The sequence below is a fragment of the Telopea speciosissima genome, chromosome 1 (assembly GCF_018873765.1).
Source record: "Telopea speciosissima isolate NSW1024214 ecotype Mountain lineage chromosome 1, Tspe_v1, whole genome shotgun sequence".
Classification (NCBI taxonomy): Eukaryota; Viridiplantae; Streptophyta; class Magnoliopsida; order Proteales; family Proteaceae; genus Telopea; species Telopea speciosissima.
Window position 1 is genome coordinate 41,743,077 of NC_057916.1, and position 24,625 is coordinate 41,767,701.

At 39.4% G+C, this 24,625-nt stretch overlaps 1 protein-coding gene across 2 annotated transcripts in view; it reads right to left on the reverse strand.

Annotated features, from left to right (window-relative positions):
• Positions 1–2,381: 2,381 nt before the first annotated feature.
• The window catches only part of LOC122654620 (GDP-Man:Man(3)GlcNAc(2)-PP-Dol alpha-1,2-mannosyltransferase-like), a 34,727-nt gene continuing 12,483 nt past the window's right edge, over positions 2,382–24,625 (reverse strand). The window contains exons 5-8 of one of the 2 annotated variants that reach the window (XM_043848801.1): positions 19,132–19,200; positions 18,485–18,678; positions 2,931–3,040; positions 2,382–2,803 (exon numbers count right to left, since the gene is read on the reverse strand). In XM_043848801.1, coding sequence (XP_043704736.1) covers positions 2,559–2,803; positions 2,931–3,040; positions 18,485–18,678; positions 19,132–19,200 — 618 coding nt within the window. In that variant the 3' untranslated portion in view covers positions 2,382–2,558. The remainder of the gene's footprint in view (positions 2,804–2,930; positions 3,041–18,484; positions 18,679–19,131; positions 19,201–24,625) is intronic. The other variant, XM_043848792.1, reaches the window with a different exon arrangement.

The window sequence follows — 24,625 nt, forward strand, 5'->3', positions numbered from 1 at the left end:
TCTCTAAGTCCGTCCTAATCACTATTTCCCTGCACTCCAATAAAAGTGCTCCTTCAATCCCTTCTTGGAGTCCTCTGAGCTCCATTTCCTATGTTGTCCCTGAAAATCCAAATTTCATTGAAGATGCAACTAATTCATGATTAGGGATGTAATGAATAGCCGAAATCCGTTTCCGTATCCGTGTGTGTATCCGTTTAACACTATCTGAATCTGTCCGAAAGCTAAACAGATGTGGATACGGATAGGCTATAGCTATATGAAAAGCTATATTTACATGCAAACGGATAAAATATTCGATTCGTATCCTTGTCCATATCTGTTAAGCACTATCCGAATCCGTCCGAAAGCTAATCGGATGCGGATGCGGTTATAGCACTATCCGAGCCGAATCCGATCCGTTTACATCCTTATTCATGATGGAATATAAGGACTAATCCCCACCCCTAGTTTAAATGTAGAGTTGAAACTGCCATCAAATATTAGAAGACTGGATTCCGTAGTTTTCATAGCCAAGTAAAATGCTAGAGAGGATGGTATATGTTGTTGTGAAGAAGCTCCTTCAATTGAAATGTCCGCCTCGTGTAGGAGATGGTTATCATGAATTCATCTTTGTTTTTGCTGCAGGAGAATAAATGAAACGAGCTTAATGCCTTGAAACACTGTCCTATTTTTGTTTTGCCAAATAATATAAAAGGTGATTCCAGCTATGGAGAGCACTCTATCCCCATCTCGTTTTGCCATGGATGGATCTAATATCAAGTTTGAGAAAGCATTCAAAATGTTGGTTCCTTGTAGGAATTCTGTTCTTATACCCAGAGGTCGTCCAGCCCAAATCCTTTTAGAAAGGGGGCACAAAGAAGGATGTGCCACAGAATCTCAGGTGCATCATGACAGATGGGGCAGAAAGCAAGAGAGGGATCAATCCAGTGTTTTGAAGCTTATCCTCTGTTGGTCGGCCTTCACTTGAGACTTTCCAAAGGAAAAGTTTGAATTTGGGATGAACTTTTAGCTTTCACACTGACTCCAGATTTTATTGTATAGTCTATTTCTATTGGGATTTGAAGCTAGGAAGACTGCTGCACTCTTGGTAGAGGGGATTCTTGTTTTTATTTATTAAGGTGAATAGTTGATCATGAGGATGTTGTGATAGAAGAATGGGGAGTATGGTTTGCCTAATTGACAGGGGAAGGAGTGAATCACTAACATTCTTAAGGCCTAACCAGCCTTCAGATTTTGGAGCACAAATGGCCATCCAACTGACATTATGATTTTTTTTATGGTAAGAAAAACTAATGTTACTGAGAGAAAGGGCTTACAGAGTTATGGGTAGGCCATATATTCATATAATTGCAGCATTTGAAAATTATACTAGTGAAGTTATTCGTAACAATGATGGGTCAGAGAAAAACTCATCACAAATTGAAGAAGAAGGTTACGAGTGCGCTCTCTCCTCGAACCATTTTCCGAATTGGGTGGATTATTACTTTTCAAAGGACCTTCCATAATTTTCGCTTATTTCCAATGTGATGATAACTGACTGAGGGAACATAAATAAAGTGTGTGACGTGGGGGAATAGTAAGGGAAGAGGACAAAACAGCGTTAAGGAGAAGGGAAAGGTTAATGATGGGTGAGAATGGGTGAGATAGGAACTCATCGCAAATTGAAGAAGAAGGTTACGAGTGCGCTCTCTCCTCGAACCGTTTTCGGAATTGGGTGGTGGATTTTTACTTTTCAAAGGACCTTCCATAATTTTCGCTTATTTCCCATGTGACGATAACTGACTTTATGATGGTGTGTGCACATAAATAAAGTGTGTGATGAAGGGGCATAGGAAGGGGAGAGGACAAAACAACGTTAGGGAGAAGGGAGAAGGGAGAAGGGAAAAGGGAAAGGTTAATGATGGGTGAGAGAGAAACTCATCGCAAATTGAAGAAGAAGGTTACGAGTGCGCTCTCTCCTCGAACCGTTTTCAGAATTGGGTGGATTTTTACTTTTCAAAGGACCTTTCAGAATTTTCGCTTATTTCCCATGTGATGATAACTGACTTTATGATGGTGTGTGCACATAAATAAAGTGTGAGGCACCATTTTTAACCCTAGATGCGGTATAAATACTGATCTGTTCACACTACTGTCCCTGAGAAGAGGCCGACCCCGAGGAGAACGGTTACCACCCTATCACCCTTTGATGAGATTACAGTTTCAATCCGTGAGTGTTGATTCCCACTCAAGCCCGTCGTCCCATTTTGTGTCAGTAGTATTCCAGAATGACCATATGTTGAAATCAATTAAATATCCACATGAAAATGACGGGGGACGATCATAAGAAAGCAGGAAAATAACAGAAGAAATTATGGTTGTAAAATGAGTTCTACACAAACATAATTTCAATTCATTCCAAAATTGAATCTCTTCAAAGAAATGTCAATGCCTCCAGTCATAAGTTAAACTCTGAACTCAAGAACTGTACAAAAGACATGATCAGCTGAGATCAACTAATCAAAGCATACTTTCGACCGCCACTTATTTGAAAATAGGTATACAGAAATTTCTACCTCTTATCTCAATGTTTGAGAGAAAATCGGGTGGATCGCAGCCTTGAAATCTTCATAAAACCTTTTCTCAGAAAACCTGGCCGCACGCTTCCTTGTAGCAGCTGCCATCTCAAGTCTTTTAGTTTCTGGCATCCCCAGAAGCTTTAGTATAGCATCGGCATACTCTTCCACATTGAGGGCGAGGAAACCTGTCTGTTTCCCATCTTCCTCCAAAACAATGTCCATTTTTGGCCCTGCTGAATTATGAGCTGCAGAGGGTGGGGAGAATTGATATAACATTGTCAATGCAGAAAATAATTCTTAAATTTAGCAAAATAAAAAACAAAGGGTGATGGAGGAAGCTGATTTAATATAAGAATCCACCTAAACACTCACCAATTGGGATTGCACCTGCTGCCATGAACTCTACAACACTTATGCCAAAGTGCTCATCTGTCATAGAATGGATCCCTGCAATGGCACCTCCTAGAAGTGTTACCAAGTCCCTGTTGATAGCAAAAATTAAATAGATAAAGTATAGCTTCTGAATTCATAGCTAATTGTAATGACTGGCACAGAATTCTTGCAGTAAGGAAATTAACAGAACAAGGAGAATTCAGAAGAGTAATATCTCATATATGTGACCCCAAAAAATAAGTGGGAGGTGGTCCATTGATCTCTTGAAAATATTACTGTTGCACTCATTACGTGAAACTGAATCAAATCATATTGACTCAGAAGTTATCCAACTTGACTTGAGAACAGTGTTTTATTACTGTCTGAAAATGAATATGCATGATTCCAGTAGAAGCATGAAGTGATAGCAGCTGTTAAGCTGATGACAGCTGATGACCCAGACGAACATGATACCCCATACCAGATAAACTGACACCATCTTCCCCCTTGCCCATGCCCACCCCCCACCCCCCACCCCCCCCAAAAAAAAGGCTATTGGGGGATAAAGAGAACGGAATCATGTTAACTTGCTACAGCTTCCATTAGTATGACCATCATCCAGTCATAATTCCAGTTCCTTTAATATGTGAAGATTCATCGTGGTTTTCTTTGGAACTGTTTAATTCAAGTTCTTGTTGACGTTTCATGAGGGAGATGGCTGGATAGGGGATTGCGGTAAGGGTTATGTTGAGACTGATACTTAAAGATGGTTGTTCAGTTGGTGCCAATGCACCACTACTGGATTCATTGAAAAAGTACTGAACAAAGTTCATGCCTTCACAGATTTTTCTGTCTTAATTCATCATTTGACTTCTTTTGTTCCCTATTCCTTTGACTCATGATCAAGTTTGAGATTCATATCCTTACATGGCTGTTTAGGTGGTGTTGTCTATAAATTTTATTTTTCTGTAGTTGTTTTATTGTTTGGATGGATGCATAATGCAAATATTTATTTGGTTTTCTTAAATTTGCCTCTAGCTTTGCTAATCATGAACAGCACAAAAATGAAACTTCTGCTCAAATTGGTAGAACCATTTTTTTGGTGAATAAAAATTATATTACCAAAGCCCGAGGGGGGCAAGAAGAAAAGAGGGGGGAATATACAAAGGAGGGAGAAAGGGAGGGGGGGTGGGGGAAGAAACAGACCCAACTAAGGGAGCCGTACAAGAGCACTATCTAATCCCCAGGATACAACAATATGCCTGTTCCTTGGGGAATCCAAAAAAGTCTTATGAGGCAAAAAACTAAGCTTAGAGGAGACATCCGAAAAGATGGCTTTCCAAATTGGTAGAACCTTTGTGACTTGAAATTCGACTCCAAATCTTCCAAAAAGATGGGGGTTCAAATCCACCAAGTGTTGAAACATTGCATAATTATGTTTTTTGTGACTCCTACTCGTGTCTTAAAGGTGAAAGAGCCATTATATTTGTTGCATCTAACCTCACTCTTTAAGTCTCATAGTGTGTAGAATGGTTATGTGTGCAATGGTTCTTATATGGTCAAGCTTCAATCAATGTGCTTGGCTTTCCTTGAGTGGCAGCATGTGACAACCTTCATGGTTTATCGTAAGCCCATGCGTAAGCCTAACCCAAGGCTTGAAGTGTTCCTGCACTTCAATAAGTCCATCAACAGCATGTAGAGATAAAAATCAACTTGTTATAATTAAGAACACCTCAGTAAGTCCACTTTATGGCATATTATGATGAATCAAGCTTCTTTCAGTAAGATAATTTTGGAGATCGTCAAAGCTACATTGGACATTCAACAATGCAACTTTCAGTAGACTTAGGATTTATGTTGTAAATTGGCAATTCATTGTTGTAATCCTAAGCATGGTTTAAAGTATTGACCGATACGATACGATACGAACCGATATGTATCAATACCGATACGATACATACTGATACATATCTTTTTTTAAAGAAAATAATGTCTAAATTGGTATCGTATTGTATCGACCGATACGATACGGTATAGACCGATACGTACGATACATATATTAAATGTTCTGTGAGAGTAACGATATGTATTGGCCGTTACGGTTCGATACAGACCAATACAGCTCGATACATACCGATACGATCGATACCAACCGATACATGTTGATACGGCCATTAAAGGCCCATGTGACTATCAAACTATGATTTTGTTTTTGAAACCAAAGATTGCTAGAGATTTCACAGAAAAAGGTAGGTTTCAAAAAAAAAAAAAAAAAAAAAAGGCTTGATATTTGTGTTTAAATCATGGTTTTTAATCCTATTTTTTGCTAAAAATCGATAGGCTTAGATAAAACTAAGTTTGTTGATGCAACAAACTTGATCATTTACAAGGCTTTGTACTCAAATCGACGAAAGTCTCTTGTCTCGTTATACGTTGTTCTCCATTTTAGTGGTTATGGATTACAGATATTATATATTGCTTATTTATATCGTTTTTTTGTCCAAAAGTGTATTTCCATGTGTATCTTGACCATTTCCATGCATATTCATAGCGTACAACACGTATCCTCGATATGGTATGATACGTCTCTTAAAATCACCCTTCCAATATGATACCCGATACCAATACTTTAAACCTTGATCCTAAGTATGTAAGGTGATTCTCCAATTAGGACGCCAAGACTCACCAAACCAAAAACCCCAGAGTGACCTTCAATGGTATACTCAGACTTGGGGATTTTTGGGAAAATGGTCTAGGGAAACACATTTTTACTTGGATAAATGTCCAAAACATGAAATTCACTTAAGTCAAGATCGTACGGTGTAACACACCCAAAAAGCAGCACCGGTCAACTAGCTCCCAGTAGGTCGATGTTTCCCAAGAGCAGCCTGTTCTCAGACAGTTAAATGGTGTCCAACCAGCTCCTGTAGTGGCCATAAAACAGCTAGTTTTGCAATGGCTATAATAGGAGGCAGTCGACTGCCTTCAGTAACCGGTCGACCGGCACCTGCCAAAATAGAGCCATTGGGCTCCATTTCAGGCTAGTCTTTTGAGCTCCTTTTGACCTTTATTTAAGAACTTGTGGGAGCCTTTAAGCCTAACTTTTGCACTTCAATTGGAAAATCTTTCTTGAGTCTTAGAGCCCAAATTGTTGAGAATCATTATTGTCCTTTCATTTTTATAGCTACCTTTTAGAGGTTGACCTTTTGCTTTCAATTTATATACTTGGCTCTTGAGCCTTTGTTCTTCATCTTCTCAATTCAAGAGAATTGTAAGGGTTTCTGGTGGTGAGCCTAGGAAACCACTAGGTTTGAGTGTGAACCAAACACTTGGGTTGTTGTTGAACCTGGAAAAACAACTGCGAAGGCTTCATCAATGTCATTGGGAAATTAATCGGTTTAACAGAAAGTCCAAGGGTGGAATCTCTTGGTAGTGGACGTAGGCAAGTTGCCGAACCATTCTAAATTTATTGTCTCCTCTTTGTCTCTTTCCCACCTTCTCAATTGCACTTTACACTTTCATTTACAACCTCTTAGTGTTTCATTTATTGTGTTGGGTAGGCAAAGTTTTAACTTGCATTTATTTCTCTTCACCCAATTCACCCAACACCAAGACCCTTCAACTAAAATTCAATTTAAATAATATGAATGCAGAAATCTAATTAAGTGATGATTTCATTTATTATTACCATTCAAACTTTAGCTAAGCCATATAAGGCCCAATAAACTGAAGATAATTAGAACAGGAACCTAACTAACAGAATGATATATCAGCAAGGCAAAACAGAATTAAGAAAGGGTACAAAACTAGTAGCCACAGGATAGAAAGTTAAGGATGATCTGACCTAAACTCGATGGAGAAGAAAAGTAAGGATAGAAGAGAAAATAACAATCAGCAATCTACCTCATTCAGGCTTGGAATCCACCAAGTCCCACTTCTGAATCCACAGAAATGCAACTCAAAATCCTCTAAGTCAAGCCTGAAATCCATGGAACCCGAACAGCATAGCAGCTTCATTAATTCATCAATTCGTTTTCGAGGTTGTAGACCCTTACATATATTTATTGAGTTTGAGTAAGACAGACTCAGACTACAAAAAAAAAAAATTTTAAACTAAGGTCAATGCTGACCCAAAAAAGAAAGAACTAAAACATAAAATGGCTCTAACTATTCCAATTAACTGGCTAAGGAAGAGTCTTAATCTGAGCAAACAACTTTAAATAATAAAGAAAATACAACCAAACAAGACCGGAATTAAACAACCTAACCCATCCTAACTTAAACGACAAATAAAAATTAAAATAATAAAATAAAACCCAAAACAGAATAACGCAGGAGCATGATCGCCACCATTGGATGTGCTTTGATCTTTTATTTTGGGCCTTGGATTTGGATTTTGTAAAAATTCAATGTATTATAATAATGTAAGCTAGAAACATAGGATAGTTTTTTTTAAGTTGTTTTGAAGTCATTAGTTATTCAGTTTAGGAGTCCTCCCTTTAAGTTTATGATAAGGAGAATTTCTTTTAGTTGGTCTGTATCTATGTGAAATCCGCTATAAATTTGAACCTTGGAGCTTGTGTGATTTCAAGTTCTGGTTCAGTGTCGATGATTGCCTCGATGCTGTGGGCTGCATCAGTGGAGGATTCGGATCAATTCTCCGCCTCACCTATGGAGGATTCCGGGGAGTCACAGTAAGCCATTCTTGGCTCTGAAGATTCTGCAGGCTGCCTGCACCTGAGCTACATGTGTCAGACATGCTTGGATGCACACATGCAGAAACTCTCCATTTCTTAGACTGATTTGTAAGTATTAATCCATTTTTGTGTTTATATATATAATATATTGCTTAATTAATATATAAGGGCAGAATGATATTTTCCACTTGTGGGACCCATGCCCCTAGTGTGGAATTCAATTCCCCATAGCCTACCCTAGCTGACCTTTCTTAATTATGTCATATGACATCAAATAGGTGACTTAGATATAAGTAATTATACATTAATTCTGTAAAATTAGATTAGAGAAACAGTTTTACAAAACTAATTTTACTTAAACTAGGGAAACAAGCCTTATTTAAGGCTTAGTATAGATACATTACTTAGTTTCTATTTCATTTCCTACCATCTAAAAAGACCAAATCGATTTCAGCATAGGAAGAAAAGAGAGAAAGAAGAGAAAAGAGGAGGAAAAGAGAAGAGAAGAAGCCTAGGGTTTGAAACTTTGATCTAGTTGGAAGCTTGGAGCTAGGAGTTCTTCCACAAGTTGGAAATTGGGCTGCCATTGTCTTCTCCATCTCCAATTTCAGATAGGCCCTTGAACCTAATTCTGTATTTGACCTAAATCCTCTCTTTCTCCTTCAATTTCCATTAGGGTTATAACTTTATTAAACCCTAGCATAGGAATTGGTTAAACCCCCACATTGAGACATGTATTTGGGTTAAATTAACCCAAATCACTGAATCTATCTTAACTGTACACTCTTTTATCAAATTGGGGCTGTCCATGTGAAGATCCAGCCCTAAGGAGTAAAAACCCCAATTCTAGAAGTCCAGCCGGATGTCCGGCCCCTGTAGCTGCCTGAATCCAGCTGTCCTTCTGCTGTGTTTTGTTGGTCTATTTGTTAGGGGTATTGACCTAGACTTCTACTATAATTAATACATACTGTTTAATGGTTATATAGGACTGTACAGCCAGCTTGTTAAGTTATTATTGAGGGATTGGAAGCTAATTTAGTTTGGATACTCATCTAACTTTAGGTAAGGGATTTTGACTTTAATTTGGTGTGTTTGTGATAATAACTTCTGTTTTGTTGTGGCTGCCATATGATGCATCATTCTCATAAGTGTATTCATGTAGTTTTATTAACTTTAATTTCTTTACATTAGATGTGCATGATTTAGGTTTCATTCTCATATTGCATTGCACATATTACTTGTTCTTGGAATTACTATGGTTTATGATGATGTTGCTGGACAGCTTTGATGTATTCATAGTTGTCACGGCGTCACGGCGATCCAAGTTGATGGAGGGGTGTCACGTCGATATATCGACATGTCGCCCACCATGGCGTTGTCATGGCGAGCATGTCGACCATGTTTTATTTTTTATTTTCTCTATTTTTAATATCATTTAGTATGCTATAATGTATATCCTATAACATAAAAAATCAACATGAAAGTGTACTACTAATATACTATGGTTTAATTCATGAAAGTGTAATATCCATTAGTGTATATGAAAGTATGAAAACATAGATTAGCTTATCAAATAATTGAAAGCAATAGTCTTGCTGATAATAAAGTTGAAAAATCAAATGATAGGCATGTAAGCACAATATCAAAGTACTGGTTTTTAGCAGATTAACATTAAGCTGAAGGGAAAAAAAAAACTGAAATTATGGAGTTGAATATGTGCTTGCTGCTGTTGTGTGTGTGACACTGTGTGAGACTGAGTGATGGACTACTAGCTATAATAAATCCCTCCCCCCCCCCCCTCTATCTCTCGACTCTCTCCCTGTCTCTGTGTATGTAACTGTGTATGTGTGGCTGTGTGGCTGTGTGCAAGGTAAGAAGAAGAAAAAATAAAAAATAAACACCTTCTCTGTGACTGTGCAAGCCTGCAACTGCAAGGCAAGGGAAGAAAAAAATAAAAAAGAAGAGAGAACTAATGGCTGTAATAAATCCCTCCCCCCCCCCCTCTGTCTCTCGACTCTCTCCCTGTTTCTGTGTGTGTAATTGTGTATGTGTGGCTGTGTGCAGGGCAAGAAGAAGATAAAAAAAAAAACACCTTCTCTGTCTAGGTGGAAGCCTGCAACTGCAAGGCAAGAAGAAACAAAAAACCGAGAGGTTGTGTGCAAGCCTGCAACTGCAAGGCAACAAGAAGAAAAAAGGAAAAAAAAAAAACTGAGAAATCTGCGACTGTAAGCAAGCCCGCAATTGCAAGACAAGAAGAAGAAGAAGAAGAAAAAAAAAAAAAAACGAGAGGTCTCACTGTGTGCAAGCCTGCAACTGCAAGGGAAGAAGAAGAAAAAAGAAAGAAAAAACTGAGGTCTGTGTCTCTGTGACTGTGCAAGCCTGCAATTGCAAGGCAAGAAGAAGAACTGAAGAAGAAGGAGTTAAGAAGACGAAGAAGTGAGAAGAAGAAGAAGAACTGACGGAGAGAGTTGCCGGAAATGAAGAAGACGAAGAAGTGAGAAGAAGAACTGAAGAAGAAGAAGGATCGAGTCGCACTCGCCGAAGGACTGGGAGGAGATTGGAGAAGAAGAAGAAGAACCAAATAAATAAAAAATAAGAAATTACTTACCTAAAGGTTGCTAGAGGGGTTCGAACTTGCCGAGAGTTGCAGACTTGCAGCTTCAGTAGTTCTTCTTCTTCTTCTCACTTCTTCGTCTTCTTGACTCCTTCAGTCTCCAGACGTCTCACGAAGTCTCTCCTCTGTCTCGACAAACTTTGCGATTTCTAAAATCCCCCAAATTTCAATTCCAATTAGGGATTTACGGTATAGTAGAAAATTGTACTGTTTAATCTTTAATGGTTTTAATTTTTTATGTTAATGTGACCAATACAAATCAAGGAAAAAGCATTTAAGCTTTTAAATGGTTTTTTTTTAAAAAAAATTTAAAACCTAAGTTTTATACACTAATATCGACCAATATACCCATATATCGTGGTATGGCATCCATAGCGACGCCATGGAGGCCATATCGGACGATATTTATACATCCTCCATGGCGAAGCTCGACATGCTTGCCTCTCCAGCACTAGGACGCCATGACAACTATGGATGTATTACCTCTTATTTATACATATGCCATCATATTAGTAGGCATATGGTTAGGACTAGCATTAACCCAGTGCTACGGTCCTTACCAACAGGGGAGAGGTGTTGGATAATCCGTGGTAGGTTCGAAGGGATGATTCCGGAATGCCATTCACTTTTCCATTTACAGAAATGGAAACAAATAGTAGGGTTAGCATTTGGGGGTTCGCTAGCGTCAAATGTGTAATGCCTGAGCTGCCGAGTCCCCACCGTAGTAGATTGGTATCACTCGGGTGACCGACGTCTGGTTATGTGTTTCCGGGACCGAGGATATCATATTTATTATAGTAGCACTTATACCCCATGAGACCTAGTATCAATGTTAGGAGCATGCTTAACTTAGGTCATTCATCATGGACTATTTGCATATGCTTGTATGTTTCCCTTGCTGGGCTTAGTGGAGCTCACCCCTGTGGAATTCCTTATTTTTCAAATGATCCTTCTACTACTGCCGGTGTATCTATGGGAGCTTCATCCGCTCAGGATCCTCCTACTACTCAGGGAGTTGAGACTCCGCTGTATGTGGAGCACGATGTCTCGTGCTCGTGTGACGATTGTGCCTTCTCTTGAATGTGCTTGACAGTCCAGGCTATCTCCTCTACTCTTTTGTTTTATACATCACTTTTGTATACTTGGTATTACATAGATCTTGCTTCCCTTTTGTTTTAGGTTACTGGTGTGAGTTGTACAGTGTAATTCAAACCTCACTTATATATATATATATGCATTATCACTTAGCCTTCTCTATTATTGCCATTATCTCTATTATTTAAATTGCTTCCGCTACGTTTAAATTACTATGTTGTGATAACTGTTGTGAATAGGGTACTGCACTTGCAATCCTTGGGGATTGGTTGGATGTCAGAGACATCCAGTCACACTTGGCCCTTATTAACCGGGCCAGGGTGTGACATCTTTGGTAAGGCTGGGCACACCGGCGCTGTGCCCAGCTTGAATCTGTCTCTCTCCCACCCCCTATGGAAATGACCCCCCTGCCCATCCCATTCCACCCTCTTCATTGGGCACAACCGCTAGCTCCAAGAAAGCCAGCAGTGTGCCCAACCCTCTCCCTCATTTCTTTTACTAAATAAATTAGGGGAAGCAGTTTTCCGTATAGGAATGTGGCCTACGCTAGCACTCCCATGTGTCTCTCTCTCTCCTTAAAACAAAGGGGCAGAGGTGTCTTTTCACATGGGGAGGAGAGAGATAGACTCATGGGAGTGCTGGCATAAGCCACACTCCCGGACATAAATCTTTTTCCCATAAATTAGGTCAATTATGTGATGCAGATACATCATCAATAGCGGCTTATTTTAATGGGAATAAGTCTAGGGTTGTGTTATACACATGTTGGGCTTTTGATGCCATGGGTTTTCAATATAATAGGTCACTTTTATGGACTAAAGTATGGGTAATTAGGTTGCATACGGGATTAACTTCTATACTTGGTTTATTTTCATGTTTTAGTGTTTTAAATTGAACCGGTCCAAAACTGGTTTGAACCGGAAGTTCAATTTAAGCAATTTTAGTAGTTTTCTTTTAAGTGTTTAGTTGGGCTGGATTAGGACTCTGTTTTGAGTTTATTTCAGTTTTCTAGTCAGTTTAGGTTACCTAATAAGTTAAGAATTGAGTTAGACCTTTCCTTTTAGTTTAGGAGTCTATTTCTGAGTCTTTTATGTAAGGTTGTAAGGGGGGTACGTATTGAACACGAATTTTGATATTAATGAAAAGCTTTTTGCTTTTCTTATCCATTGAAGATATTTGTCATGTGCATCATCAAGGCTGGTGGGATTGGTGTTTTATCCAATTGACACCTTGCAGTGTGAAGCCTAGGTGGTTCTTTGAAGCTTTCTTTTGGTGCTCTTCATGCAAGATTCAATTTTTATTCAAGTTTGTCCATTCAAACAAGCTGCTGCCAAGGATTCTCTGCAACTACAGTAAGCTTGAATCATCCCATCCCCTACAATTCTTCTTCTAATCCTCTCACAGCCCAAACCCTAAGATTCCCCTTTTTGTTTTCACTTTTCCCAATACCAAATTTCTGTCCAGACCTAACTTGCCAGCCATGAAAGCTCAAACTTGAATCGAATACTCCCCTGCCCCTTTGGAGAACTCAATCCAAAGCCTAGACCCAATCTCCCACTAAAACCCTAAAAACCCCAACTCCACTCTGATGCAGAGCATCCGGCTGGTTCAAGTCCAGCCCTGGTTAAACAGCCCAGGTTCAAGTTTAGACCAGTCCAGCTCAAGCCCAACAATTATGTGGACTCCTTGGAACAGTATAAGTCTGGTCCCACAAGGCTGGCTTTCAGTTTATGCCTCTTCATATTCCTACGCATACTTAATGTTTCCTCATTTATTATTAGTCTTGTCTGTAGTCCCTAGGCAGGTTTATGGCTTTTTAGTTTTATGTCTTTTCATCTTCCTAGGCAGGTTTATTGCTTTTGTTATTTTAGTATTGTTTGTAGTTCCTATGTACTGGAACAAGTATCTAAACTTTTGGGGGATTGTTTCTAGGTGTAGGAATTCCACTTTGCTTCGGAATTCCAACAGTCTATTTATTGTAATTCATGTATTCAGCTCTTCAGCTGAGCATATTCTCTCCCTATAAATACAAAAATCGTAGAGGCTGTAGAGCCATTCCAGTATTAAAAAAAAAAAGAACTCTTCTCTGAAGAATTATATCCTATGGACTCAGGTGGGCTGTGGATCTCTTTAGGTGGACCTAGGTGGGCTCCTACGGTGGGCTCTAGTGGATCTGTAGCAGCCAAAGCTATCTTATTTTCTGTTTATCTTCTCTTCAACCTCAACCATCACCCTTATCATATCCACCATCAATCACATCTTCATCACCATCTTCCATTTCATTTTCCCTTCATTTGCAGCCTTTTCTCTTTATAAACCCTCCAACAGTAGCCTTTTCTTTACTTTCCATAAAACCAGAATCGACCCTGGCAGCAGCCAATTCTTGACTGCACCATACTCATTCCCCAAAAACCCTAATTCTCACCCAGCCTATCCTAACCATTAGAAATCCACCAAAAGCTAGCTGAGTGTCCCATTATCCCTAGGGAAATCTCGATCCAAACTTGGTTCCATTTCACCCATCCTAAACCCTAGATTCCACCATTATTCCCTTTCCAAAAACCCAAAAAACCTAAACCTAACCTGCTGTCAATTCAAGTTTACATACCTAACACCATTAAAACTTAACAAGACCTTTACTAATAGACTCCCCTATATCAAATTGACCTAACCCTACCATCAAAACCCAGGTCCCATCAAACCCTAACCCTAATTTCACAATTTGCACCTATTTTGACCTAGCCGAATTACCCAGTTCATAGCAGATCCTGGTTATTGGCTTCTAGTTGGTCTCCTACCAATCTAGAACTACATTATTATGACTCTTCCTTTTAGCTGCGGCTGGGAGGAGGTGATAAGATTTAGTTTAGATTGTTATTTCTTTTACTATTTAACTATTTGAGTCAAGGAGGATACATGGGATCAATCATAAATAAAGAAGTGACATAGAGGATGATGTTACACAAAGAATTAAAGTGGGTTGGATGAAGTGGAGAAGTGCGTCCGCAGTGTTGTGTGACCGACGTATTCCTCTAAAACTTAAAGGAAAGTCCTACAGGACTGTTGTTCGCTCGCCTATGATAAATGGGGCAGAATGTTGGGGAGTTAAGAAATAAGAAGTGTCATATCGATAAGCTTTGTGTAGCAAACATGAGGATGTTACGTTGATGTGTGGAAAACAAGGAATGAAAAAATACGGGATGAGCATATAAGAGCGGACTTGGGAGTTGCCCTGATCAATGGCAAGCTCCGAGAGAGTCGTTTAAGGTGGTATGGTCATATTCAACGGAAACCTAGGGACGCCCCAGTAAGGAGGAGTGATATGATTCTGATTGAAGGGGCTAAGAGAGCTAGCGGCAGACCTAAAATGACCATAGGAGAACTGGTGAGGAAGGACATGCATAGTCTAGGTCTGATCCCAAGAATGACCTCGGACCAAGCCTATTGAAGGGCAAGGATCCATCTCGGAGACCCCATTTAGCTGAGATTATCCTGACGTGCTGGGCTGTACCTTTTTCCTATTACTATCTTTCATCTCTCTATTTATTTCCCATCGTTCATTTGTCCTTTTCCTTTGGCTTTTCTCATTTCTTTCCCCATCCTTCTTCTCCCATCTTTTTATATCTCTGTTTTCTCTATTTTGTATTGTTTGGATCCATGTAGCCGACCCCATTAAGTTGGGATAAGGCTGACTTTGTTGTTGTTGTTGTCAAAGAGGAAGCTTATGTTAGTTAGGAACTTCTATTTTATGTCTTTTTTCTATTTTATAAATCCATGTAAGAGGCTAGCTCTCACCCAAGTTTTGAGTAATGGATAGACTTAGTTTGTTTGAAATAGATTGTTATCTCTCTCCCCCATGATTTGGGGTTGTCTCTCTCCTCTTCTCTCCCCCATGGTTTCTTCTCTTCTCTCAACGACAATGCAAGGAATTTAAGGCTGGTCACATCTGATCATATGGAATCTTCCTTCGACAAACTGATCTCAATCGTTGAACAGTGGGTGGAAGAAAAGAATAAAATGGTTCCAATAGATTTTGTGCTTCCAAGTTGCATCTTCGACAATGGACTCTTTGTCTCTGATTTCGTACCTCTATATCATGGTTTGATCATCGGTTTCACAAGGTCAATGAGGATGGTTGTTGATTGTGCATTGAAGATTCTCCCATTATACAAAGCTCATGGGTGAGTTTTTTCAAACAAGGGGGAATAATGCAGGAGCATGATTGCCACCATTGGGTGTGATTTGATCTTTTTGTGTGTGCCGATATACACTTATTGCCTTTACTCCATAGCTCGAGCTTTTGGGCTAAGCAGTTATAACATGGTATCAAAGCCAAGAGGTTGGGAGTTCGATCTATGACAAGTGTGGGATTTGTGCTATGTGTTGTTGAGCTCCTACGCTTGTGGCCCTTAATGCCACAAGATGGTGTCACTTGCAAAGCCGTGTGGGTCTGCACGTGCGCAGGGGGGTGTTATATGTTGATATACATTGTTGTACCCCTTGCTTAACAGCTCGAGCTCTAGGGATAAGCTAAGCGGTTGTTACATTTCTATTATGGGCCTTTAATTTGCACTTTGTAACTTGGATGTATTGTAATAATGTAGGCTAGATACATTAAGAAGTTTTTTTAAGTTGTTTTGAAGTCTATAAAAAGGGGCGTACCCAGTGCACGAGGCTCCTGCGGGGTCTGGGAATGGTCATAATGTACGCAACCTTACCCCTACTTTTGCAAAGAGGCTGTTTCCGGACTTGAACCAGTGACCACCTTTGAAGTCTATCTTACTTATTTATTCAATTGAGGAGTCTTCCCTTTTAAGTTTGTGATTTTGCAATAGGGAGAAGTTTCTTTTTTAGTTGGTCTTTATTTCTTTTATTAAGTAAGTATTTGATTCAATTAGGACTCTCCTTTTTCTTTCCTTTTTAGCTATGGCTGGGAGGAGGGGATTAGATTTAGTTTAGATAGTTATTTATTTTATTATTTAACTGTTTGAGTCAAGTATGAAGCTTAGGTTAGTTAGACCTTTATTTTATGTTTCTTTTTTATTTTATAAATACATGTAAGAGGCTAGCCATCTCCCACGTATTGAGTAATGGATTGACTTAGGTTATTTGAAAGAGATTGTTATCTCTCTCCCCCTTTCTCTTCCTCCTCTGATTTGGGGTTGTCTCTCTCCTCTTCTCTCCCCCACGATCTCCTCTCTTGTCTCTCCCCCCCCCCCCCCAAAACGATTATATTTTTTCCCTCATTCTTGCAGAACCATTACTAACAGGTCCCCTCTTCTTTTCTTTCCATCAATCTCCACCTTCCTTCTCCAATTTTTAGAGATCTGAAACCCACCACCAGCATGAACGATAGCTACTGGCTGTCATAGTGGACGCATAGTTCGAGAACTCGCGAGATCTTGACCGAGATCCCCTTTTTTTGGGAGGTCGAGTCGAGTTGGTATACGAGTTCTCAAATTACATTTGCTTGGTTGAGATCTCGGGTCGACCCAGATCTCTACTTCTTTAAAAGTCATGTATCTCGACAGAACTCGATATTTCTCGATCGAGTTCTGCCCAAAAGCTATTTTCTTCCCCATTTGAAGGTTGTGATTCATTTTACCTATGGATTTCAAGTTGTAACCTGTGGGAGAGTTGATTCAGCTGCACATTTGAAGGATTCAGCTACAAATCTTCGAGATTCATCTCAAATTTGAAGGGTTTTTCAAAGCACTGGGTCAGGTTTTGGGCCCATATTCCCAGTCCCAACACTTAAGTTTGAAAATCAAAGCATTGGGTCAGGTTTTGGGCCCATATTCCCAATCCCAAACCAACCACACCCATATATGCCTCAATATGACAGTAGCAGTGGATCTCACGCCTCATGGCAACCGTCTCACACCTCATGGCTACAGCTATACCCTAGGATAGGGGACTTGACATATGCAGATATGCTGATGACAACTCTTATATACTTGTTGTGGAGCACTATATGCAACAGTGCAGCAACACTATGTCATGGGAAAACTATGTGGCACTACTGGGACTGAATACTTGATTCAAACTCAAATTTTGTGATGATAGTTATAACTTGTAACATTGTTAAACAGTTTGATGTATCACATTAACATTTCTAATGCTTATTTAAGTTGTTTAGCTATTAATTGAATGTTTTGCTTGCTTTCTATTACTAAATTATGTGTAGAGTAGGGTATTTTAGTACGTCGTCGCCTACCAACTTAAGGTTTGAAAGTAAAACTCCTATTTGGACTTTATGTTTGCAAAATCTGATAATGCCATTGTGTTTAAATGGCCTAAAATAGGCTGAATACCAAGTTTCAGACCCAAACTAGGTCTAAAACCCACCGAGTTGAGGTTTCGAGTTCGAAAAAAAAAATGCACCAACTCGACTGAGATGTCAGTTTTTCCCAGGGTCGAGTTCCGAGTTTTAGTACCTTGGGTGGATGTCACGGTGGCTGTGGCATTGCAAAACTGGCTGTGATGCCACAGTCAGTCTCAAAAGCTGTTTTCGTTTCTTCCTTCTGCCGACATGACTTAAATTCTGCATCAGCCACTGTTTTATATTTTCTTGTTGCTCATTAGTTCTACAAATTGCAGCAGATTGATTGGATTAGACACACCAAGTGGGTTCATTGTTTGGTCTGATATTTAAGGTTTATTGAAGATTGATTGACAGTTGAATATCCCCACTAAGTTTCATGATTGCTGGAAATCATTTGATTGATAAAAGAGCAGAGTTGACCAGGTCCCTAAAGATTTGATATCTTGTTCTTTGTTGGTATTTGACAGAACATGTTCGATTCAAGATCTGATTGCAAACCTTTTGCGCTCATGAAGTTCAACATCGTTTTACAGTTTGGATAATTATAGAGTCAACTTGATGCTGATAACATCTGGTGGGATTTCGGTGTTGATTATCCCTTCCAACTTCAGTCATTGAGTGGCCAGTTAAAGTGTTTTTTGGTCGGTGCTATTATTTGACCTACAGTTGAAGTCAAACCTAATTTCTCAAGTGTATATTCAATTGTTCATCACCCCCAGGTATAAAAGTTTGTTACCATCCTGCATGTCTGATGCATACTACTACAAAATCACTTTAAATAGATGATAATAGAAAGCATGGGAAAAAATGATGGAAAACACACCTGTACATCAAATTCTTGTGGAATTCCACATCCTTCTCCACCTTCAATTCAATAGCTTTGTCTTTAAGTTTTTGTAATCTTTCTTCATCTGCCTCATTCCTACAGCTACCCACAAATTGGAGCTTTGGCCTGCGCGAATCTGCGTCCAGTTTCCTGATGGCAAGAGAGAATGCCTCAAGTTGCAGAGTGTGAGCCTGGGATATCAAAGACCAAATTCAATGGGAATAAAGAAAACTAAAAGTCTAAAACTTATCAAACTATGAAAAAGAAGGTTGTCAAATGTCACAATGAGAACTTTGTCTTCTGTCGCAGCTTGCCACATGGCAAAAATGGGTGGACCCATGGAACTTTAGACAAATCTCACCAGTTAAGTCCCAGCTCAAAACAAGTACGGGAAGTGCCTTGTGAAAGTGAGTTTAAAGTAACAAAGAATGACATCTAGTGAAATGGCATTCTTGTAACTTTATGAAACTTAACACTCACTTTTTAACCACTTCCCATGCTTGTCTAAGGCTGAAACTTGACCAGTGAGATGGCTGTGAAGTCCACTATTACACCCATCTGTGTTTGTTATGTGGCAAGGGAGTGTAAACTTGTGATGAAAACAATGTTCACAAAGTCTTGTGACATTTAGTAATAGTGCCTACCTTCTCTGGACGGAATTGGGCTACAGATATGATTTTTGGGATATCAACAGGCCTTTCCAGTGGAAGCACCTGTATAAAGCAGAGTCCATGAAAAATCTTTGGATTCACTTTGAAAGTTAAAGAGGATACATAGAATGATAAAAGGATATAATGTAAGAGATAGATAAAGAGCAAATAGGTTGCAGAGCTGGACACAAGCCCAGTGACATACTCATCCATATAGAAACTAGAGGAGCAAAAAAATATATATCAAATGTAACAAAATATAAAGCTAAAGAACCAAAACCAAGAATGAGAAGAGAAGAGAAGAGAAGAAGATGAAGTGATGGAGAGGAGCAGGGACTGTGGTTGTGAGAATCAAGTACACAGTCCCCTCCTCATTGTCTTATTTATATTACTCATATTCAGATTACAAGCAGGATTCCTAATCACAATAGGATCCACAAATATAAAATAGAAAATAGAAATAGAACAAATCCTAATAGAACTAGGAGTTTATAATCCCAATTATAAAATACAAAAACCAAATCACTGTTCACATGAACACTGTCACATGAATAGTACTTCAACACTCCCCCTCAAGCTGGAGCATACAAACAACCTAGACCCAGGTTGGAACAACTCCGACGGAAGGCAGGTCCAAACAGCGGCTTAGTAAACATATCACCAAGTTGATTGGTGGTAGAGACAAACGGAGTAGCAATCAACTTCTTCATAACATCTCGAACAAAGTGACAATCAACCTCAATGTGCTTGGTCCTCTCATGAAATACAGGATTAATAGCAATATGGATAGCGCCTTGATTATCACAAAACATCTGCATAGGCTGAGTGATGGGAAATCCCAATTCTTGGAGTAAGGATTTTACCCACATCAACTCAACTGTAGTATTGCCATTACTCGATATTCAGCCTTAACAATAGATCTAGCAATAGTGATTTGTTTCTTACTTTTCCAGGTGACTAAGTTACCTCCCACAAAGGTGCAATAACCAGTCGTGGAGCACCTTTTAGGTAGCATAGAACACAGCAGAATCCCAGTGAATTTTCTTCGGGGCTTGCATAAACTGACTAATAACTCCAACAACAAAGGAGATATCTGGTCAAGTAACAGTCAAATAGATGAGTTTGCCAACAAGTCTTCTATACTGATTTACATCTGTAAAGTCTTCACTCTCACCAGATCCAAGTTTGTGATGGGATCCATTGGAGTATCAGCTGGTTCAGAAGCCAACATTCCAGTTTCAGATAAGAGATCAAGAAAATATTTCCTCTGACATAAACTAATACCTTTCTTGCTACGCAAAACTTCAATACCAAGAAAATATTTAAGAATACCCAAGTCTTTCATCTGGAAGTGTTGATGAAGATAGGCTTTAACTTGAGCAATACTAGAAGCATCATTATTCATAACCAGATATAATAATGTCATCCACATAAACTACCATAATAACCAACATTGATCCCTGGCGGCGAACAAAGACAGAATGGTCAGAGTAACACTGTGAGAACCCGAATTGAGTAACAATGGAGCTAAATTTATCAAACCATGCTCTGGGAGATTGTTTTAACTCATAGATTGCCTTACGAAGTCCGCATACTTTGGTAGAATCCTCCCCCTGAGCAACATACCCGGGATGTTGCTCCATATAAACCTCCTCCTGAAGATCACCATAAAGAAAAGCTTTCTTGATATCCATATGATAGAGTGGCCAATCGAAATTGATGGCCAAAGAGATAAGAACCAAACTGAATTCAACCGAGCAACAGGTGAAAAGGTCTCAAAATAATCAACACCATAAGTCTGTGTATAGCCCTTGGCAACTAAGCGGGCCTTAAGACAATCAATAGAACCATCAACATTGTATTTGATGGCATAAACCCAACGACAACGGACAAGATCCTTCCCAGTGGGTAATGAAACCAAAGTCCAAGCATGACGAGAATGTAAAGCACCCATTTCAGTGTCCATTGCTACCTTCCAGCCAACATGAGATAAAGCCTCACAATAGGTTGTAGGGACAAAGTCAGTAGACAAAGCAGAAGCAAGTGGGTGATAGTGAGATGGAAGATGAGAAATGGAGACATATTTTTCAATGGGATAAACAATGAGAGATTGATGAGATTTTTTAGTACACGCGTGAGTACCTTTACGAATGGCGATTGGCAAGTCAAGGGAACCCTCAGCTTCAGAATCAGATGTCGGGGCAGTACGAGCAACGTCTGCATCATTGGATGGCAGCTCTAGAACATTAGGAGCAGATGGTAATGGACCAGGGGCAATGGAGGCCGGTACAGTGGTAGTGGAGGGTAAAACACTTGGGTGACAGTGTAGACATTGATAGACCTTAACAGATGGAGAGATAAGTATGGACACAGGTATGGGAGGACCTAAAAGTTCTTCAATGGATACAAGAGACGAGGTAGGTGAAATAAAATAAGGGGTAGTTTCAAAAAAAGTAACATCAACGCTAATAACTGCTTATTAGAGATAGGGTCGAAACATTTGTAACCTTTCTGGGTCCGAGAGTAATTAAGAAAAATACATTTGATAGACCTAGATGATAACTTATCAATGACAGGATGAAGGATGTGAACGAAGCAGACACAACCAAACACATGTGGTGGATATGTGAACAAGGAATGATTTGGGTACAGAAGAGAAAAAGGAATTTTATTATTTAACACAGATGATGGCATACGATTAATAAGATAACAAGCACTAAGGACAACATCACACCAAAAACACTTGGGGACATTCATGTGAAGCATAATGGACCTGGCCACCTCAAGTAAATGTCTAATTTCGCGTTCGGCCACTTCATTTTGTTAGGGGGTGTACGAACAACTAGTTTAGTGAACAATACCATGACTGAGACAAAAAACAGAAATCTAAGTTTGAGTGTATTCAAGGGCATTGTCAGAACAAAAAACTTTAATAAGCTTGTCAAACTGAGTTTTAATTTCCTGATAAAAAATTTAAAATACAGTAAGAAATTGAGTTCAGTCTTTCAACAAATAAACCCAAGTGGAACAAGAATAATTGTCCACAAAACTAACAAAATAAGAAAAACCTAACCTATTATGGACACAACATGGACCCCAAATGTCAGAATGCACTAAAGAAAATAAGGAAGAACTTCTAGGTGTAATACGAGCAGGAAAAGAGGCACGGTAATGTTTGCCTAGTTCACAAGCTTCACACTCAAGAGGAGACGTAGAATTGCAACTAGGAATCATCAATTGTAGTTTAGAAAGAGATGGGTGACCAAGGCGTAAATGCCATTGCATGGGAGTAGGTACAGTAGAAGATGTGGCAGCAGTAGAAGGGCCAGTGCCATCCAAGTAATACAAGCCATCACACTCAAGCCCTCCATGAATCGTCTTCCTTGTCTGAAGGTCCTGAAACACACAATAAGAAGGATAAAAGGTCATAACATAATTAAGAGAAGTGGGAGAAATAGTTCCATGACCAGTAACCTTAGTAGTAGATCCATCAGCAAGGATAACATTAGATGAGGTTTGTACTTGATTTAGAGAAGAAAACAAACTAGACTTACAAGTCATACGCGATGAAGCACCAGAGTCAATAAGCCAAGAGGTAGAGGAAGGATAAAAGACCGAGTTACCTTTATAGGCTAAAGTGGCAGTGGAAGTTGAGGCAGAGGCAGCTTCAAGTTGTTGAAGACATTTGACCAGCTGATTGTAATCATCACGTGACACAGTGGATGGAGTACTTGATGTGGAACTTTGATTTATATCACTGATAGGTTTCTCTAAATGGTTGTCAGTCATGGCTGTATTCGCCAGTTCATGTGCCCAATCGGGCTTGCCATGTTTAGCCCAACAAGTATCTACCGTATGATTTGGCTTGCCCCAATAGGAGCATTGGCAGGAAGATTTATCAAAAATATTGGAAACTAGTACCCCTTCCACTAGTACCACGACCACGACCCCGACCCCTGGATTGGCCACGTCAACGTCCGCGACCACGGTTAGCAATAAAGGCAAAACTTTCCTTGGTAGCAGTATTAGGTTTAGATGGATTGGCCAACAAATTGATATGTGAAAATACTTCATTAAGAGATGGAACTTTCTCCCCTGTAAGCAGTTGACCTTTCACTGATTGATAATCAAAGTGCAATCCAACTAGAAATTTACCAACATGAAACTCAGCCTATTGTTGTTTTAACCGATCCAAATTGGTAGTGAGGGGTTGATGGATCTGAAGTTCTTCAATCATACCTTTATAACTAGCAAAGTATTCACTCAAGGTTTTATCCCTCTGTTGGAAAGTAAAAATCTTCTCATAGAGATTATACATACGTGAAATATTCCTTTCTTGAGAAAAACTTTCACATAAATCATTCCAGACATCCTTGGCAAGAGTGTGAAACATCACATTGGATGCAATAGCAGGCTCAAAACTGTTTCATAGACAGATTTTAATAATAGAGTTCTCACGCATCCACTCATCATGAGCTAAAACTGAAGCAGGATCCTTTGGATCAGCAGTTGAGATTCCGGAGAGCTTGATAGTAGTAATTTGAACTTGGACATTGTCCAATGGTAGTTTAGGATCAGCCATCTTGGAGAAATAGCAGCAATAGTAATGTAAGTAGAACTAGGATAGGGTAACACAAGACCCAAAACAGCAGCAGCAGTATCACACTTGATAGCAGTGGCAAAGGAGTAATAAACTGACAATCGACTTCTAAACAAACCCTGATTAGAGCAGGATAAAGCAACTGGCAGAATTAGGGTTTCAAAAACCCACAATTTCTAGCAGTATTAGTAAATTAGGGTTTGAAAAACCCAAAACAGTAGCAGAAAAATCAATCGGTAGTAGTAGGGAGGCAAGGGTATGGTTTAAAAACCAATAATAGCAGCAGGACAATCGGCAGAGTTAGGTTTTGAGGAAACCAACACTTCAACCAAATAAAATAACAATCGAATGTTGTACCTGAAGAAGGGAACCAGAATTGGATCGATTGAAGACACAATCACTAGATAAAAAAACTCCTGACAAAGAACCGTAGGGGATAGAGAAGAGAAATTTTGGGAAATAGAATTGTTGAATCTGCAGTCGATCCTTAGTAATATAATTGAGCAGCTCCAACTTGAAGTTCTTCAATCGATCAGACTCTTCAAGTAAGCAGTAGTAAAAATAAACCCTTAGTTTTCAATTGAAAACTCTAACTAGAGCTTAATCCATATATGCAGCAGAGGGTGCTGCACCCGTAGAAGAAATTAAGACTTTGAGAAGACTATCAAACCAGAATCGCACGAGACAACAACCTAATGGTTGTGCTCTGATACCATGTAACAAAATATAAAGCTAAAGAACCAAAACCGAGAATGAGAAGAGAAGAAGAAGAAGTGATTGAGACAAGGAGAAGGGACTGTGGTTGTGAGAATCAAGTACACAATCCCCTCCTCATTGTTAGTTGTCACGTCGTCACGGCGACCCAAGTCTGTGGAGGGGTGTCATGTC